The sequence below is a fragment of the Carcharodon carcharias genome, chromosome 4 (genome assembly GCF_017639515.1).
Source record: "Carcharodon carcharias isolate sCarCar2 chromosome 4, sCarCar2.pri, whole genome shotgun sequence".
In the NCBI taxonomy this organism is placed as follows: domain Eukaryota; kingdom Metazoa; phylum Chordata; class Chondrichthyes; order Lamniformes; family Lamnidae; genus Carcharodon; species Carcharodon carcharias.
The window spans coordinates 88,765,070-88,785,124 of NC_054470.1; the positions used below are offsets into that span (position 1 = coordinate 88,765,070).

The 20,055-nt window shown below is 42.7% G+C and overlaps 1 protein-coding gene across 4 annotated transcripts in view; it reads left to right on the forward strand.

Moving 5' to 3' along the window:
* The window catches only part of LOC121276887 (multiple PDZ domain protein), a 413,889-nt gene that overhangs the window by 277,463 nt on the left and 116,371 nt on the right, over positions 1 to 20,055 (forward strand). Inside the window, exons 28-32 of one of the 4 annotated variants that reach the window (XM_041185495.1) lie at positions 1,964 to 2,074; positions 6,126 to 6,215; positions 8,838 to 8,942; positions 12,393 to 12,479; positions 12,685 to 12,756. In XM_041185495.1, the coding sequence (XP_041041429.1) occupies positions 1,964 to 2,074; positions 6,126 to 6,215; positions 8,838 to 8,942; positions 12,393 to 12,479; positions 12,685 to 12,756 (465 nt within the window). The remainder of the gene's footprint in view (positions 1 to 1,963; positions 2,075 to 6,125; positions 6,216 to 8,837; positions 8,943 to 12,392; positions 12,480 to 12,684; positions 12,757 to 20,055) is intronic. The other 3 variants (XM_041185498.1, XM_041185496.1, XM_041185497.1) reach the window with 3 other exon arrangements.

A 20,055-nucleotide genomic window follows, 5' to 3' on the forward strand; every position in this document is an offset into this window, starting at 1 on the left:
ACGTCGGTATCTTTCCATCTTCCAACTTACAGGGCTGAATTGAGTCAAACTTCTTAGGTGCCTTGATTGCTCTGGGCATGGTAGTCCTACCAGAACACTTTGACATCATTTTTGCATTCAAATGTGCTCAAAAATGATCAGCGATTATTTGACATCAAATGTTCTAACTTGGAATGAGCTTTTATTGCAGTCAGCAGCGTTTTGCCATTTTTGACTTCAAATGCAATCAAAGGCAAAAGGGCTCGAAGGCATCAAGTGCACTCAAAGGCATCAAAAGTGCTCAGTAACCTGCATTGAAAAACATATGGAAATTAGTAATTTAAAACTTCATAAATTCAGATATTATTTATCAGTTAATCCAAAAAATCTTCCAACATTACATGCTACACCCCCACCCTGCCCAGTCTAAGGGATGTACACCACCGCCCCCGCCACCCCGCTGTTTTGGGGCCTACACTATACCCCCAGCCCCCACAGTCTCAGGGCTTCTTAACCCACTGCTCCCCAAGCCAATGACCTTCGGGCCCCCCTCGCCAAAGTTTCACCCCCCAGCTCCTGCTGAAGTCTGGGCATTTGTTCAGTGCTATTGACTCTCTGCAACAGCAACCCTCTCCCGCCCTGACACTCCCACTGGGAAACCGCAACAGGGCAGGCCTCACTGTTCTACTTCCGGTCGGATGTGCAACCCTAATCCTTCGGGGAGGGGGGTAGAAAGGGGGAGAGTGTGTTTGAGAGAGAGCGCAGGGATGGGGGGGGATGAGAGGAGTTGGGAGTAGTGGCAGTGGGGAGGGCAGAAGTGGGGGAGAGGGGTGGGGTAAACGGGGGGAGGGAGAAAGAGAGGGGATGGAAAGAAAAGAGGGAAGGACATGGAGAAAAGATAGGGGAGAAGGGAAGGGTTGAACAGTGGGGTGACGAGAGGGGGAGGAGAGGAGGGAAAAAGGGAGGAGGGAGATGGGTGGAAAAAATTGCTGCAATATTGGGGGCAGGGGTGTGCTGCACTAGTTATAGGTTATGACGAAAAACACAAACTAACTTATCAAAACATATGTTGAAAAAGAGCCTGCTTTCACTAAACTTAGCTCAGTTTAGAATATTGAGACCATAGAAATTCAGAAATATGGTGAGATATGATTGTTTTTGGTGTCAGAAAGCTAAGGTAAGTGATGTTGTTCATCACAAATGCTTGAGTGCTATGGTGTGAGACAATTGATGACAGTGATGTTAGTTAAACTACTTGCAATGTTAAATGATAGCTAAATGATTACTGGAGTGCAAATGATATCAAATGCTAAATGATTGCTTTTGATCGTACTTGATGTCAAATAATTGTAAATAATGCTATTGAATGTAAATGATGTCAAACCTTTCTGGTAGGGAGGGGTAACCATTTCTGAAATTGAGTAGATTGTGTAAGGGTTTCCCAAACTTAGGGTACATATTAACTCTTCTTATTTTTAGGGTTTGAGCTTTGTGACATGAGGGGAATTGTTGGATGACTGGTACTGATTGCAATATTTCCCTCCATTAGTACTTGTATAGTTTCACATTATATTGTTTTTATATAGTTCTGATAAATAGAAATCATATAAATCGTGAAGGGCAATCTTGTTCATGATTGCTGACCAGTGACCGTAGGAAAATTCACATGGGAGCAGAGTCAAGCTCAGCTGCAGTTTCTCTCTCTTGACCCCATGGTTGCTCAGCTTGTCATAGTCGCTTTTTAAAGTGGCCACTTGAGTAGAGGTGCGAGAGCTACTGACCCTGTTGAATTTTAGCCCATCATGATTTAGTTGCTTGAGGAGAAAACATTCTGGGTGGGAGTAGACACAATGGAAATTCATCCTAAATGGTTAGCATGAGAACCTACCTCTACCTAGTTTCTGTTTTCCTTTGAATTGAATATATGATGTCTGTAAGTTATATTAAGGACTTCTTTAAAACCTGATTGAATGTTGTTTTGCAGGTAGATGGGGTTGACTTGCGAGATGCCAGCCATGAGCAGGCAGTTGAAGCTATTCGAAAAGCAGGCAATCCTGTCATGTTTTTAGTCCAGGGTTTAATAACCAGACCTCGGGTATGTAAACTGAAAAGCACAGAAGGAGTAAATGCTACTTACTATAAAATAATTTAATAAATCAGTTTATATCTGACATAGCATAGGTATATAAGAGAGATTAATTTATTTTGTTACATTTTAAACTGTTCATCTGTACAATCTACTTATGTTAAAAGTTTTATTGCTGTAGTACTGTGTAGTATTACTGTAGTACTATGTAGTATTGCAGATTAGTCTTTGCTAAATATATGACACCGTGGATGAAACAATTCACGCAAAGAACACATAAAGCAGACTTTTTTTTTAGTTTTACCTCCACTAGTTTCTACTTCTAGCTTTCTTAAAAAAAAACTATCTTCTTTCGTAAATTTTCTCCCCAAGACCTCAAACCAAATAACCTTTTCAGCCTTAATGCATAAATCAAACTGCCATCTTTCTATACAGCCTGAAAAGGCATCCTCCTGAGCTCAGAAGGGTAGCGAGCCACCTTGCTGCTGCTCTCTGGATCATAGTTTCTGGGCTAATTTCAGTTTTGTTTCTTGCTGTCTATTCCCTCTGTCAATGAAGTTGGATAGAAAGGCTTTTGGATGGGGATTAATAGCAAAAAACCTAGCCTGTACAATATGTACTATTGGAGGGCAGGTAACTGGTAAAACTTCATTGCACTGAAAGTTATTATGAGGCTTACCCAAGGTAAAAGGAAATTGAATACAGCACCTGAAACTCAATTGTTGAAAGCGAGACTAGAGACACAGCATGCATGCACTAACATGTTTCCTAATCCTGAAATGAAAGTGCTTTTGAACAAAGGAATAATAATTTTTCATACTTCACAAAAGTAATATCATTATGTCCAAGTACTTTGCTAAAAATTGAATCTGAAGCCATGGTTTTAGAAAATAACTGTCACAATGACTGCTTCTACAGCTGAAGTGGTTGTAATGAACTTAGTTGAAAATAATTGATAATTCCCTCTCTAAACGGTTAGAGTCTAAGGCCAGAGCTTTACGTTCCCCACCACCCCCTCCCCCCCCCCGCCTCCAGGTTTTGAGGTGGTGGTGGTGGGGTTCTGAGGTGGTGAAATTGCCTGGACAGGATTCCCTCTGGGATTGCACACGGCCCAACCTGGTCGCAATTTTAGAGTGGGGTGGGCAGGGTCCCGGAGGGGAAGCCTGCTCTTGCCCCAATTTTCCCACCCAGCGTCAATTTTTAGGCTGGTGGGCAGATGACAGATCAGGGGGCAAACCCAAAAACTATCAGAGTTTGATCTTGGACAGAAAGGGTGGGGCACCTCCATCAGAAGCCCCTTTATGACTAGGGGCGCCCTCATCTTGAGGCCCGATGACCTCCAGACCTCCCTATCCCCTGGGATCCTGATTGCCTCTCCTTGTGGCCCCCCAGGCCTTCCTTACCCTCCCCACCCTGGGACCCCTGCCCCTTACCTCTCCTCTGGTTCCCAACTCTTAGATCCACACAGCTCCCTGCAGTGCCTCTTCTGGCCACGGCAGCGCTTTCCTGGAGGGACTGGAGAGCTGCCAGCCAATCAGATTGACTAGCAGCTCTCCAAAGCGGGACTTTCCCTTGGTGACGAGCGGAAGTCCAGCGTAATGCAATCAACCAATGCAGTGTTACTTACATATTTTAGATTTTTCCCCCACCATAAGCAATTAGCACTCTCTTTGTCCCTAATAGGGCCCACTCCACCTCTTACTACCCAGTTGCTATTTACATGCTGGGAGAAGATTCTTTGGTTCTTTGCTAATTGCTTATGGCGGGGGAAAAATCTAAAATATGTAAGTAACACTGCATTTTATGTTGAATGCATTCTATTCTCATATTCTCTCCTTCTCAATCCCTTTTCCTCTTCACTTCCCTTCTCAACTTATTGTATTTGACCTAGTTCTTGTTGAAAAATTCACCTGATGTACACCCTCTTTTTTTGCTTTTCTTCATCTTGTCATTGAAGGAACCCTGGTTTGGGTTTCCCTACCTTTTTGTCATTGTTGGAATGTCCCTAGCCAATACCTGAAGCATTTCGTCCTTAAGATCACCCATTGTCCTGTTTCTGTTTTCCTGACAGTCTTTGGTTCCATTTCCCCCTGACACGATCATTCTTAACACATTGAAATTAGCCCTCTTCCAATTTAGAGATTCCATTTCAGAGTGGTCCTTGCTCTTCTCCATTACTAATCAAAACATTATGATACTGTAATCACTGTTACCCCACAGACATGTGGTCCACTTGGCCCACATCATTTCCCTGATCCAGCAATGCCTCCTTTCTAGTTGGGCTAAGAGCATACTGATCAAGGACATTCTCCTGAACACTGTTTAGAAATTCCTCCTCCTCCTTATCCTTCACTGCTCCATTATCCCAATCGATATTTGGATAAAGTCCCCCAACATCACCACTCTATTATCCTTGCACATTTCTGTGACCTCCCTTGAGATTTGTTCTTCTATCTCTCTCTCACTTTTTGGAGGCCTATAGAATACCCCCAGTAGCATTTTTTTCTTTCATGGAATGTGGGCCTCACTTTCTAGGCCAGCATTTTTTGCCCATCCTTAATTGCCCTTGAGAAGGTGGTGTTAAGCTGTTTTCTTGAACTGCTGCAGTCCATGTGGTGTAGGTACACCCATGTTGTTAGGAAAGGAATGATCATGTCCTTTTGCTACTTAACTCTAAACAAATGATTTCTGTCATTGCCCCACATCCTCTCTTTCCAACATTACAATGTCTTCCCTAATCAGTACTCCCACACCAATTCTCTTTTCTTCCCCCCTATCTTTTCTGAAGACTTTATATCCTTGAATATTAAGCGTCCACTCCTTACCACTGTTAAACCACATTTCTGTTATTGCCTCTACTTCATATTCCCACACGGCTGTTTGTGCTCAGAGTTCAGCAACCCTTTAATCACAATGGTGCATTTACACACATGCTTTGTAAACCTGTCCTTGTATTCCTTATTGTCCTTCTTTGTCCACTCCCATCTAACATGGTACTACTTCCTTCTCTAATACATCAAATACTCTCACTTTACGCACCTTATTCCTCTTTTCCACTTCTTTATGCTGGTGCCCATCTCCCTGCCAGTTTATTTTAAACATTCCCCAACCACATTAGTGAACTTCCTTGTAAGGACAATGATCCCAGTCTTGTTGAGATGTCGCCTGTCCCTTTTGAATAGATGGCTCCTGCCCCAAGAATCTGAAGCTCTCCCTTCTGCACCAAGACTCAAGCTACATAGTGATCTCCTCTACCTTACTCTTTCTACTCTCTACTCTTGCTATCATATGGCAGTGGATTACTACCAGAGATTACTACTTTTGGGGTCCTACTTTTTAACTTCCTCTCCAGTTCCTGAGTGAGTTCTATTTACAACAAATGATTGAGTGTAGGTGGTATTTTTTTGTTGTTTACCATTTAAGCTGATGGTTTTTAATTATAGCTATGTATTAGTACAAATATTAGGGACAATATGGAAAATATTGCACAGTAGGTTTTGAAATTACAGAAACCTATTTTCATATTTTGATAACTTTATAGAGAAACTTAAAACAGTGCTAAAGCTAGAATTCTAGAATTTGAGGTACACACCAGAGAATCTGGACAGCAAAAATGGGAGGAAATCATTAATTGTGCCTGTCAGCATGTCAAGTAGCTTTGTCACTAGAGCACTTTGATTTTCAAAGCCCTTATCATTGTATAAGTTGTCAAAACAATCTGGAGCGGTCAAAGAAATATTTTACTTTGGTACTAAAGTTGTTTTCCTTTAGTTTTTAGCATTAGCCGTCATAGTAGTACAGTTGAATGCTACCATGTTAAACGTTTTCTTTTTAATATTTTATCTGAAAAGTGATTTGTGGTAAAAGATAAATTGTGATTATAGATATTTACTTATTGAGTATCTATTTTAATAATACAATTGTGAATGGCACTCAAAGCACCCTTACTCCTACATACATTTTAATATGGTTGTTTCCTTTAGTGCTAACTCTTCATTTTGATTTCATCTTTTTCTAACTTCATTTACATTTCCCTCCTTTTCATCCTTTTTGTTCCCAGCCAGAGTCTCTCTGTAGTCGTATATCAACATTTGTTCTTAGTGGGCAGAAACATACCTCTACTAACCCATTCTCCCTTGATCCATCCAAGGTAAAAGTGTCATTTTACATGTAATAGTAAACCCCGTTGAAAACCATTGGCTCATTCTTTGTTCGTCCGCAGTATTTATTCAATGTACTGAGTGTTTTGAATTTCATTGCTCTAAAACTAAACAAATGACATACTCGTGATCAGTTAAATCTCAATATTGCTTTAAAATGTTGTATTTCTGTGGGCTTTTCAACAATCACCAATTTTTGGGCAGACATGTGGCATGTAAACAGTTAGCTCTGTGCTTCCTCATACTTGTCAAATGTTTTGACATATACTTATTTTGGTTTGGTGAGCTGTTTCCTTTGGAAATATCTATACCTTATAACATTTAGATAATCTAAAAAATATACGTGTTTCTTGCATGTCGGTGCAGACGCAATGGGCACTCTGATTCTGTAAATCTTTCAGAGACTTCATACGTTAGGAATTGGTTCATTTTTATGAATTTGAGTTTGTTTACGAGAGCAAGTGGTGTAGACTGGATGCAAATTAATTTTGTAAGTCTTGACAGCAGTGCAATATTTCAATCTATATTAACCTACAGTAATTTGATTGTTTAGCCAGTAGCCGCTATGCTTTTATATTTTGGTGTAAAATGTGGAAACCATTTGCTGCTGTTGTAATAAGAAATTAAAATGGGTTAAGGTAAACAGAGATGCAAGTCACAAAATTAAGCTCTTTAGAACTTGTTTTTTCAGTGTGACATGTACCATTATGCTTCTAACATTGCATTCATTGCATGCATATTATGTGGTGCAAAGTACATTGGACACCAGTTTGGGAGGGCATTAGTTTATAGAGGGAAATATGCAAAATAGGCAAATCATGATGTTAACCAGTGTATAAAGCTGATTTGGAATCAGGACATATATTTTAGCTGTGCTGGTTGAATGGCTGGAAGTATGTGCGTGCTACAAGGTGTGGGTGAGGCTTGCAGCAGTGCTATCTATATTAGGCAGGAGTCATAATTAATAGAGATTGCTGGTAGGTGGGTGATTGTGATGTGGTGTATTAAGCAGTGTGTGAAGGCTAGTGGTGCAGTTGGTGGGACATGGCATTTGACAATACTTTCACTGACATCAACCATTCATGTTCAGTTATTGAACTTGATGCAGCACTGCATCCTGATCCATGGAACTAGTCTACTAGCATGGCTTGACTGCCATGGTTATCTGGTCCCACTCCCTTTTTAAAGTTTGTCTAGAAGGTCTCCTGACCCCGTGGCTAAATGGCAGCTTTCCTCCTCTGTACCTGCTGCACTAAGGCCTCCAAAACAGCGCTGGAATTTTGGAGCACGGATCTTTCCCATGTTATACCACTCCTGTGTCTTTCCTAAGTCAAAATATTTTTTAGAATGATATCCAACTTTCACTCCAGTCAAAATGTCTTTAAGAGGTGCAGCGTGGCTTTAAGTAGTGCAGTTCTGGCTTGAAACTCCTGCTAGCCTGTCATGGATTTGCATCCCCTGCTCCGGCATGCAGCCACTCAACAGTGCACTTAGCGCTAACTGTATGCTACTGCGATCATTTAAATTAGCAGATAGGATGAAGATCCCCGCTCCCATTTGGAATTTCACAGAGGCTGGCTGCCTCTATGGAACTGAAGATTGAAAGCAAGTAACAGCATCTGATTTCCTAAATATACTTGAGAATCCTTTGCAAAATAGTTGTGTACTTCGCCAAAATGGCCATTGAAGGTGAGTATGCAAGACAACCCCTTTTGACAAAGAATTTTCTTTGCAGAGCACAGATCTGTATCTGCGTTTAGTTGATAATTATTAATGATGATTACATTTACTATCTTCTAATTGTAACATTTTATTTTCTGAATTTAATTTTGTTCTAATATCCATATTTTTTGAAGAAAGCAGATTAGAGACAGTATTGCATATACTTCATGCAGTCATGTATCATATTCAAATTGTGTTTGGAACTGAATTTAAAGTTGGTTAGTGTATGCCATAGAATTTATCAACTATGTTGATAAATGCAAGAGTGCCTTACATAAACAAATAACTTGTAAGGCTGTAGTTGTTTTTTAATCCCATTACAAAATCTCCTGTGTTAGCAGAAACATAATAACTTCCTATGTGGTTAGCAAATCTCAACAAAAACATTGTGTTAGAAAAATCATCAAAATTTATTTCCTGCATAAAATTGTAGCTCAAAACATTCTAACTTTTCAGCACCTCTTTCTATTGAGAGGGCAATTTGTGATTTCCAGTACATATTCCTGACATTAATTAAATTCAATTTTAAGGAATTAGATTTGTAATTCAGAAAGAAATATTGGTTGTGGATTTGAATTAGGAGAGAGATTAAATTAATTAATGTGATCCTAAACAAAGATAAAATGAAGGGACTCTCTGTCCTGTAATTTCTAATCCAATTCTATGTGTCCCATAGGTGTACGAAAGGATTGTGGTTCAGAGCAGCAGTATGATATCATAGTCCTGATTCTCTGATCCACATTCCTTTGAGCATGTTATCCTTTTAGGAACACAGGATTGCTGATTTTGCCCTTGTTTCTATCTGAAAATTCCTATTTGAACCTTGAGATATTAGGGATTATCAATTTTTGTGAGGCTTTTTTGTGACTTTACTTTTGTCTTGGTTTCAGAAACAACCTTTGTCTTTCCTGCAATCTAACCCCTTGCCTGAATCGAGCAGTGGCAGCAGCAGTACTAACCCATTTGCTGACTCTTTTCAGACCCGCAATAGCCAGGTTGGACGATGCTTGCATGTTCTTTTTTTCAGTCTAAGAAATTTTTGTGGAGTGTTTGCTTTTATGTAATTGCACTTTACGGTTTTAATAATACTTCTTAAACTAAACTATTAACTATAGTATTTTGATACTGTTAAGAAATATCATTTATCAGTAATCTCAATCTGTTCTGCCTACACCATACAGTATTAATTCATAAGTGAAATTTCATGTTCTACATATTCCTAATTTTCTTCTATTAAAAAATCTGTATTCAATAAACTTTAAGCTTATTCTGATGAGAAAGATAAATGTTAAAGTGGATTAGAACCCAATCCTTTCATTGCTAGCTAAGGTCTTGTGTTCAATATCAGCCCAAACTAAAGGACTGGAAATATCCTGTCTCTGGTGGCTGTGAAGATGCTGTGTTAAATGAGTTTGGGTAGTTTTAACTCAAATACCAGTGAGAATAAGTTTACAACTGTAAATTGCACTTGGCATTGAATTGATGATCATGCTTAGGGGAGTTATATTTTCCTCTGTTCGTTGCTTTCAGCAAAGAGTAGTTGTAAGTTAAAGGGATCCCTGTATTCAACCTAATATTTCCTAAAACTAATGAATGGAAGAAAGTATTCCTTGCAGAGAGGCTGAAAATTTGGATACTTGAGAAATTTAAATAGCCCCATATGTGGCATTGTTCTGTGTTGACGCAGGCTTTTGGGTGTGGAGAAACGTGAGGTTAATTTGACTCATTGATCTTGGATTGCTTGTTGCTGGTATTGGGTACAAAAAGCACGAAAGTTCCTTTTCCAAACACAAATAATGCAGAAAATTCCTCTGTTAGGATTCTAAAAGAACTGGTTATGCAGACCATGACAAACCGTTTCACCTTGTCCAGAAGAATTGAACCAGAGTGCAGAATACTTAAATGAGAATGAATTCAAAACTAACCTGCAGAAACAATATTTCAGTGTATTATGTATTTCAGTGTATTAATCCATGGAACAGAACCCCTAGGGAGATGATGGAAGCAGGTTGTATTTCATTCAAATGAAAATTTGATGGGTTTCTCTAAGAATATAATATTTTGGGATGCATTATATGGATAATTTGAGACACGTGCTAAGTGTGGCAGGTATGGGAGGAACAGTTAATGTTGGACCTGTGATTCCCAAAGCTTGGGACACTGGATTGTACCTTGTGCCATATCTAGATCTATTGTAAACCAATTGATATTGATTGCTCGCTATGATTAGTCAACTATGCCATTATTGGACTACGTCTATCTTTATTTATCAATTCCTGTGTTCCTATTCTGCTTCCATCAGACAGTATAATAAAGTATGTTTATGTGTGAATAGAATTTTTTTTAAGTGGCATTTTTTTTTAAGTGGAGCGATCTTGTTTTGTCACATAGAAGGAATAGGTCAATCAGCACCTGAAGCCTGTTTCACCATTCAGTTAGATTATGGCTGATATATATATTAGCTACCTTTGATCCATATCCTTTGATACTCTTACCCAACAAAAATCTATCCTTAACAGTCATGGACATTCCTATTACCCAGAATCCACAGCCATTTGGGGAGAGAATTCCAGATCTCCATAACCTTTAACTCGGATAAAATACTTTCTGGTTTCACTCTTAACTGGCCTAGTATTAATTTTAATATTATGGCCTCTTGCTCTAGATTCCTCGCCAGAGGAAATAGTTTCTCTTTATCTACCCCATCAAAACCCTTTATCATTTTCAGCATCTTAATTACATCACCCCTCAACCTTCTAAACATGCTAAATTTACGAGAATACAAACCAGGTTTATGAAACTTTCCTCATAAGTTAACTGTTTAAGCCCTAGTATCATTCTGGTAAATCACGTTGAACTATCTTGGCCAATATATCTTTACAGAAGTTTGTTACCCAAAACTAAATTCATACTCCAGGTGGGAACTAAGTACAACACAACACTTCGTCACTTTTGAATTCCAGTCCCCTTGAGTTAAAGGCCAACATCCCATTAGTTTTTTTGTACTTGTGCAGTAACTTTAAGTGATTGTGTAGATGGATTCTTAAATCCCTTTGCTTCTCCAAAGATCCCAGAAAATATGTTGGTTTTTCTTTCTCAGATCCACAGTTTACCTTATCTGTAACTTACATTTTCCCATATTGAAGTCCATTTGTTATAGTTTTACCCACTAACTTAGGCCTTTTTTGTTCCTTTGCAACTTTTGCTGCCGTTCACACGACCTAATAACTCTCATAATTCACTGTCATCTGAAAACTTTGATATACTATATTCTTTCATCCAAGTTTTTGATGTAAATGGTGAAAAGTTAGGCTTCTATCCAGATCCTTAAAGAACACCTTGTCACATTCCACCAGAGAGTGTTCCCTTTATCTCTACTTTCCAGTTCCAAACCAATTACCAACCCATGTCAAAACATTACTTTCAATTCCAATTGCTATTATTTGCTAATTATTTCTTGTACAGAACTACCTCAGCTGGACCATCCAGTCCTCTAAATAGAGGACCGGTGTTTCTCCACAGAAGAGAAAGGGAAACTGAGGAGTGAACCACTTGCCACTCAGCATCACGCATGGCTTAAGTGTTGACAATAGTGTGGGAAATTATTACCTTTCTATCTCTTAGCATGGGGGTGGGAAATCTAAAGGAGATGAAAGCAGAAGGGGAGAAAGGGTGAAAACACCAACAGTAGGCAGATTTTCATAGTGTGAGTATCACTTTTTAAGACTCATATTTAAATTAAAGTACTGGAGGAAATCTTAAAGTTACAGCATTCCTTATGATAAAAGCTGCTCTTGATAGAATTGTATATTTGTCTCTCCAATAAGCTTCAGCTTCAAAATCATGACTGTTATCTTGGCTGAAATCTATTAACTCACGTCAATTGAGGTTCAAACATTGGAACTGCTTGATTTCTGTGGTTTAGCTAGACACTGAGTAAATTCTCTGAGCCATAGAGGAAACATTTTCTTTTGGAATCTTTTTTCTTAATTATTTATGGTCCCCAGAACTTTAATTAGCTACTTATAATACAATTTCCATTTTATGCTATCAAAAGTAGTTTCAGAGGTGAAAGCATATGTTTCTGAAGTACAGAGAAAATTTTTTTCGATTTTTCTCAACCCTTCCACTGACTCTACATTGTCATCACTGCCTGTCCACCTCCGACACTGAATGAGTCGAAATTTCTTCCAGTTAGATACTGTGAAGACTCAAGTCATTGCCTTTTGTTTCTGCTACAAAACTCTGTTCCCTAGCCACTGATTCCTTGGATAATGTAACTTAAATATTTGAATGAGAAAGCATTTAAATAAATAGCCTAAAGATCCAAATGTTTCCTTTAATCATACTACCTTATATCCTGACCTGCTGTTTCATAAAGTGTTATCTCTAATGGGCTGCTTATTAATATTCTTATATCTGATGGCATTTATGCATTTTAATAGACCTCTACAGCTTCAAATGATGAGAAGGCCTTCTGTCAAGCCCCTTATTTTATGACCAAAAATCCATTTTCTGAAAATAAATTCAAGGTTAGTGAATCACCCTGATGTGATCTTAATTCCTCCTGACAGAGCGATGATATAATAGTAACAGGAACATGTACTGGATTAACTTAATCAATTAAAAATGTTTAATTGAATTACAGATTTAAATTAATTTTCAGAAATCGCCAGTAATATCTGAAGATGAGGATATTTGCCTCATTTCAACCATTTGTTTGTTTTGTTGTCATAGGTTTCTGCATATCGAGCTAGGACTTTTCTACGCCCTTTCCCAACTAACCCATTTGCAATCAATCCATTTAAGGTTTGTCTCATCACACTGGGTTTTTGGATCAGAAGTAACTGTGCTGTAATTTACATGTGAATGTGATTCTTAAGGGTGATGTGGAAAGTTGAATTAAAATGGCTAAGGGCATTCTGCTTCAGGTGGAAATCTTGAGTGTAACCATAATTAAGGTTCATCACTAAATGCTCAGATTCCTACTTTAATTTTTGGAAAGTTAGCTGCAGTTCACCTTAGTTGTCTTGAAATTGATGGAAAGCACTGACAAATTTTCAACTGCGTATCCAGCAACTTTGCAGAGTCTATATCCGAGATGTACAATCTAGGGAGGTGCCAGTTTTGGTATCTGGTTGTGCCATGTTAGTTAAACTCAGCTGTAGTGCCATCAGGGGCACTACAACTGACTTTAACATTTCTGATTAATGTAAAAATTGAGCAAGCAGATTTCTCCTTACTGATTTGCTACTTTGTGAGATCCTGGAAGTGTGTTTGTGTTGATGTTGGCCAAGACAGGATAAGGCATAGCTATACTGCCTTTCAATGACCTATAACTTACCAAGATTCACTATCTAGGCTCAGTAAAGAATGACCACTTAGATGATGTACTGTAAAATGTCTAGAGCCGCTAGAAACACGTCTAATAAGAAGTTGATGTTCCAAGGTGGGGAGGAGAGAAACTTTAGGGGGAAAAGTTCCAAAAATATATGTTCATACACTTTCTATCTACTTACATTACATTTTTTAAATCCCAAAAGGTCTAGCAAACATACTGTAATGTTTCTGTTTAGGAAGCATCAGAATTCAAACATTAAAACTATTGATTTCTAAATTACCAGTTTCTGAAGTGAGTTTTAACAGTTTTTAAAAAGGCAAAATACTGCGGATGCTGGAAATCTGAAACAAAAACACAAAAATGCTGGAAAAACTCAGCAGGCCTGACAGCATCTGTGGAGAGAGAGACAGATAACATTTTGAGTCCATATGACCCTTCTTCAGATCTAAAGGAAGGTAGAGATGTGGTGAAATATGTACTGATTAAGTGAGGTGGAACCGTTAAGCTGGATAGAAGGACAGCGCTAGGCGGAGGCAAAGGAGAGATGACAAAAGATGTCATATACAAAAGGTCAAAGAGTTGTTAATGGTGGTTGTACTGGCTAACGGGGGTGCTAATGGTGACATTAAGAAAGCAAAATGTCATAATGGCTGGACCAGGGTAAGCACCCTGGAAAGTGACAGATGGCCCTAGTGGGGGTAGGGTGGGGTGGGGGAAGAAAGATCGAAAATAGGCTGAAAGCTGAGGATAACACAATGAATGAAAATGGAAATAAATTTTAAAAATAATAATAATGAAAATAAGTGGAAAAAAATTAATGAAAATTTAAAAAAAAATAAATAAAAATGCATATGGTAAAATAGGGGGTGAAAAAGAGGGGTAGGGATGGAGGAGAGAGTTCATGGTCTGAAGTTGTTGAACTCAATGTTAAGTCCGGAAAGCTGTAGAGTGCCTAATTGGAAGATGAGGTGCTGTTCCTCCAGTTTGCGTTGAGCTTCACTGGAACATTGCAGCAGGCCAAGGACGAACATGTGGACATGAGAGCAGGATGGGGTGTTGAAATGGCAAGCGACAGGAAAGTCTGGGTCATGCTTGCGGATAGACCGAAGGTGTTCAGCAAAGTGGTCACCCAGCCTGCGTTTGGTCTCCCTGATGTAGAGGAGACTGCATTGGGAGCAATGAATGCGGTAGACCAAATTGAGGGAAGTGCAAGTGAAATGCTGCTTCAGTTGAAAGGAGTGCTGGGCCCTTGGACGGTGAGGAGGTGGTTAATAAAGGGGCAGGTGTTGCACCTTCTGCGATTGCAAGGGAAGGTACTATGGGAAGGGGATGAGGTGATGGAGGAGTAGACCAGGGTATCCCAGAGGGAATGGTCCCTACGGAATGCTGACAGTGGTTGGGGGGGTGGGAGGGGTGAACGGAAGATGTGTTTGGTGGTGGCATCATGCTGGAGTTGGTCAACATGATGGAGGATGATCCTTTGAGTGTGGAGGCTGGTGGGGTGAAAAGTGAGGACAAGGGAGAACCGTATCATGGTCTGGGAGGGGGAGAATGTGTGAGGGCAGAGTGAAGGGAGATGGGTCGGACACGGTTGAGGGCCCTGTCAACCACTGTGGGTGGGAAACCTCAGTTAAGGAAGACATGTGAGAAGCACCGTTTTGGAAAGTGCCGTCATCAGAGCAGATGTGATAGAGGCGAAGGAACTGAGAGAATGGGATGGAGTCCTTACTGGTCAGGGTGTGAGAAGCTCTAGTCGAGGTAGCTGTGGGAGTCGGTGGGCTTGTAATGAATATTGGTGTACAGTCTATCACCAGAAATTGAGACAGAGAGGTCAAGGAAGGGAAGGGACCTCTCGGAGATGGACCATGTGAAATCGATGGAGGGGTGGAAATTGGAAGCAAAGTTGCAAAATATTTCCAAGCCCAGGCGAGAAAATGAAGCGGCACCGAAACAGTAATCGATGTACCAAAAGAAGAGTTGTGGGAGGGGGCTTGAGTAGGACTGGAACAAGGAATGTTCAATATACCCCATAAAGAGACAGGCATAACTGGGGCCCATGCGGGTACCCAAAGCCACACCTTTGATTTGGAGGAAGTGAGACTAGTTTAAGAAGAAATTGTTTTCAGTGAGAGAACAAGTTCAGCCAGACGGAGGAGAGCCATAGTGGATGGGATGAAGGTCTCGGTGCCGCTTCATTCTCTCGCCTGTACTTGGAAATATTTAGCAATTTTGCTTCCAATTTCCACCCCTCCATTGCTTTCACATGTTCCATCTCCGACACTTCCCTTCCTTGACCTCTCTGTCTCAATTTCTGGTGATACTGTCCACTAATATTCATTACAAGCTCACCGATTCCAACAGCCACCTCAACCAAAGCTCCTCACACCCTGACTCCTGTAAGGACTCCATCCCATTCTCTCAGTTACTTCGCCTCTGTTGCATCTGTTCTGATGATGCCACTTTCCAAAACAGTGCTTCTCGCATGTCTTCCTTCTTCCTTAACTGAGGTTTCCCACCCACGGTGGTTGACAGGGCCCTCAACTGTGTCCGGCCCATCTCTCGTGCATCTGCCCTCACACCTTCCTCTCCCTCCCAGAACCATGATAGGGTCCCCCTTGTCCTCACTTATCACCCCACCAGCCTCCACATTCAAAGGATCATCCTCCATCATTTTCGCCAACTCCAGCATGATGCCACCACCAAACACAACTTCCCTTCATCAACCACCCCCCACCCCCCCACCCCGTCAGCATTCCGTAGGGACCATTCCCTCTGGGATACCCTGGTCCACTCCTCCATCACCCCAACACCTCAACCCCTTCCCACAGTACCTTCCCATGCAAACGCAGAAGGTGCAACACCTGCCCCTTTACTTCCCACCTCCTCACCGTCCAAGGGTCCAAACCCTCCTTTCAAGTGAAGCAGTCTGTCTGCAAGCATGACTCAGACCTCCCTGTCGCTTGCCATTTCAACACCCTATCCTACTCTCATGCCCACATGTCCGTCCTTGACCGGCTACAATATTCCAGTGAAGCTCAACACAAATTGGAGGAACAGCACCTCATTTTCAGATTAGGCACTCTACAGCCTTCCAGACTTAACATTAGCCAAAATTTTCTGTTTGGCGGGCAGGCGAAGCAGGAGCCTAAGCGGGCAGGTGCGGACGCAATCGGCATCCGCGATCGGGGCTGCGCTGCCAGTTTGCCCGGGCGGGCCAATTAAGCCCGCCCAGTGCATTTCCGACTCCCGTGGATAGCAGGAGTGTGCGGGCTGGGGCAGGCGTGCACAGACCGCCGGGTCCAATAGCGACCCGGCATTCTGTTTAAAAGAAGGCCTAACAGCCTCCTGTAGGCTGCTCGCAATGGCCATGTGGAGATCCAACTGCAGGGGGGTCTGCTCAGCAGGGCACTCTAGAGGGAAGGGCAGAGGAGCAGAACAGGCTGCAGGGTCTGCCACAGGAGCAGGGCTGACTGCAGGGTAGGTCAGCGGGGGGCCAGTGTGCCCCTCACTTTTCTGATGATTGCCTTGCTGCCCCCCTTGAGGAGGTGGCAGCACAACAGGAGGTGTTGATCCCCCACAATGAGAGGAGGAGGGCCCCCCACTTGACCAAACGTGCATGAGAGGAGGTGGCGAGCTATTGCGACGTGGTGTGGTGCACCTGGGTCCAGTGCCGTAAGCGCTTCAACAATTTGTTGCACTCTGGAAAGGTGAGTACCATGTTGGCGTTGGGCATTTAACCCAGCAGGTAGCCTTAGCCTTTGAGCACCCCCCCTACCCACCCAAAGTCTTACTGCATTGAATCATGTTCGGCATTTTTCGTACGCTGGGTGGGCAAGCAGATAGTGCCCATGCTTACATCAGCCTGAGTGGTTTAAGAGGAGTTGGGTTCTCCCCCACACCATGTGTTGCTCTTAGTTGCACATGACTAGTCTGGGGGCAACCTGCAGGAGATGCAGCTAGGCGCATACTCAGAACTCCAACACATGTCCTGTTCAAGGTGAAGAGATTGTGGAAGGGGAGCCTCAAGGTCTCATGGCCAAGAGCCATCTGCTGCCCTCAACGCCACACCTTGTTGCACCTCCTTGCTATGAGAGCTAAGACTGTGTGTTTCCTAAAGTGATGGACGCAGAATGTGTCCAAGGTGGCATTTGACAGGGGGTGGGGGGAGGGGGGGGTAGCGGAGGGGGGTAGGTGGTTGGGGGCAGGCGTACTACCTTTGTGTGACTGGTCAGCAGTAGCGTGGAGAGGAGAGGAGGCACTGGAGGCCTGATATGGGCTACTGTGGTTAGGGTGCAGCATGCGTGTGCAGAGTCCATGTGCGATTAGCCACAATGAATGGCCTTCTCTGTTTTGCAGGAGAAGAATGCTCACAGTGCATGTGAGCGTTCGAGGACTGGAGGCGGCCAAGCCCAGCTGATGATTTTAAGCTGTTTCGAGCAGGAGACCCTGGAGCTTGAGAGGCGCCATGTGCCCAGGTCCACAAGTATTGGTGAGGCTGGGATGGAATGGCCAGATATTTGAGGTCCACAGTGACATCCGCTCTGTCTTCCCACCATCCATAGCACTGATGATTGTTTGAATTGTTATTGTTGCAATATTGCTCATTCACAGACTGATAGAGTCAGAGTTGTGGATCATAGACAAAGGTCCCTTAGCCCTTCGAAGATGCGCATGTCAAGCACCTTCCAAAGTCACCTTATCCCATTTCCCACCACTATCCCCCTGGCCTTGTATGCCATGGTATCGCAACTGCACATCCAAATACTTATTACATGTTAAGACGGTTTCTGTGTACACCACCCTTTCAGGTAGTGCGTCCCACATTATTGTGTGCAAAAGTTGTTCTTCACCTGTCAACCTCATGCCCCTTACCTTAAATCAATGCCACCTGGTAACTCATCCCTCCACCAAGGGTAAAGGTTCCTTTCTGTCGACCCTATTTATGCCCTTCATAATGTTATGAAGCTCTATAATGTCACCCCTCAATCTCCTCTGTTCCAGAGGAAATATCCCCAGTCTATGCGATGTCTCCTCATATCTCCAGCTCTCCAGCCCAGCATGTATCTTGGTCAGTGACCTCTGCACTCTCTCCACTCCAATCACATCCCTCCAATGAAGCGCATTTGACAACTGCATGCAGAACTATAGCTGTGACCTAGGCAGCATTTTCTGCACTTGCAACATGACCTCCCTGTTCCTATATTCTATTCCTTGGCTAATAAAGGCAAGCACGACATTTACCTTCTTAAACGCCTTATGTACCTGTCCCACTACCTTAACGGGCCTGTCGACATGCCCAGCAAGGTCCCTCTGATCCTCCTTACTTTCCATGGTCCTACCATTCCTCGTGTACTCCTGTACCTTGTTTCACCTGCCAAAGTGCATCACCTCACACTTATCCACATTTGGCATTTCTTAGGCCATCTGACCAGCCCGTCTATATCCGTCTGTAAAGTTTGGGTCTCCTCCTGACTATTTGCCACCCCTTCAAGATTCGTCTCCATAGGCTCTGGAAGGTTGAGCGTATAATGAGCCAGGGGGGAAGGGATGAAGTATGTCACTGTGCACACGCTAGCTGATCCACTGTCCTTGTTGTTATTTTCAGCATCATCAGAACCTGTCCACCAGGAGCAATTGCAGCTGTCCCCTCTCTCACCTGAGGGCCCTCAATTGTCACCTGCATCACACCATTTCTGCGAGGCAGGCACCAGCGCAGATACTAGCACATTGGTGGGAATTGCAACATCGGCTAGTGTTGCCAGGCACAGTGGAGAGGGCATTTCACAATCACTGGAGGAGCTGGCAGAGATAGAGAGTGCTGATGGTGCTAGCACCGGAGGACTGCAGGGGACCAGGCACATGCTGAGTTGGGGCGTGATGATGTGCCTCTGGAGTCGTCTGCAATGCAGCAGCTGCAGGAAATGCGGCCAGGTGTGCAGGAGCATCTGGGAGTATTGCATGAGACTGAGCTTTACTTGGTGTCCGTGGTGGAGGAGTCCACGCGGAGCATCAGTGATTCATTGAGCCTCATGGCAGAGTATCATGCTTCCTCCACAGAGAGAGTGGCGACTCTCATGGAGAGAGGCTTCTAGGAGAACCAGCAGCTTCTCCTGGGGTTACGCTCGGACCTGCAAGCCCTCAGAGCGCCAGTGGCCACAGCTGCTCATTGCCACTGTGGGAGATGGTGTGGTCTTTAAGCTTCCCAGCTCGTTGCCCATCCATTGGCGGTGAGCAGGGAGGTCCAGGATGACCTCACGTTGGTGGAGCAGCTGCTGTATCTGTGGGCCCCTCTCACGGCGCTCCGGATGAGAGCAACAGCTGCTCTGCCCCTCTCCCAGTGAGCATATCATCCGGTGAGGCTGTGACAACTGGGGAAATGCCAGCTGTGGACCTGGCAGATCCCACCCAGGCGGGGCCAGCACAGGCTCCACGGGCCAGAGGACAGCCGCCAAGGTCATCGAGGACAACAGAGTCAGCAGGCTGTCTCGGAAGCTACTCCGAGCGATGGGGCGTCACCAAGACGTAACACCCATAAACAAGCATAAGGCACTTTAGGCATACCACGGGTTTCTCACTGGTGCTTTTGTGTTGGCCCTAGATTAGGGAATTATTATTTGTTTATGGTTGAAAAACGTTTTGCTTTCGTTTTGTGTGACCTTACGATGGAGAAAATTAAAACCAGATGTGTTACTATGGTTGAAGGTCGCTCCTTTGTTCTGCATTCGTATGTTTTACATACATGTCATGAGTGTTTGAGTGGACATTGA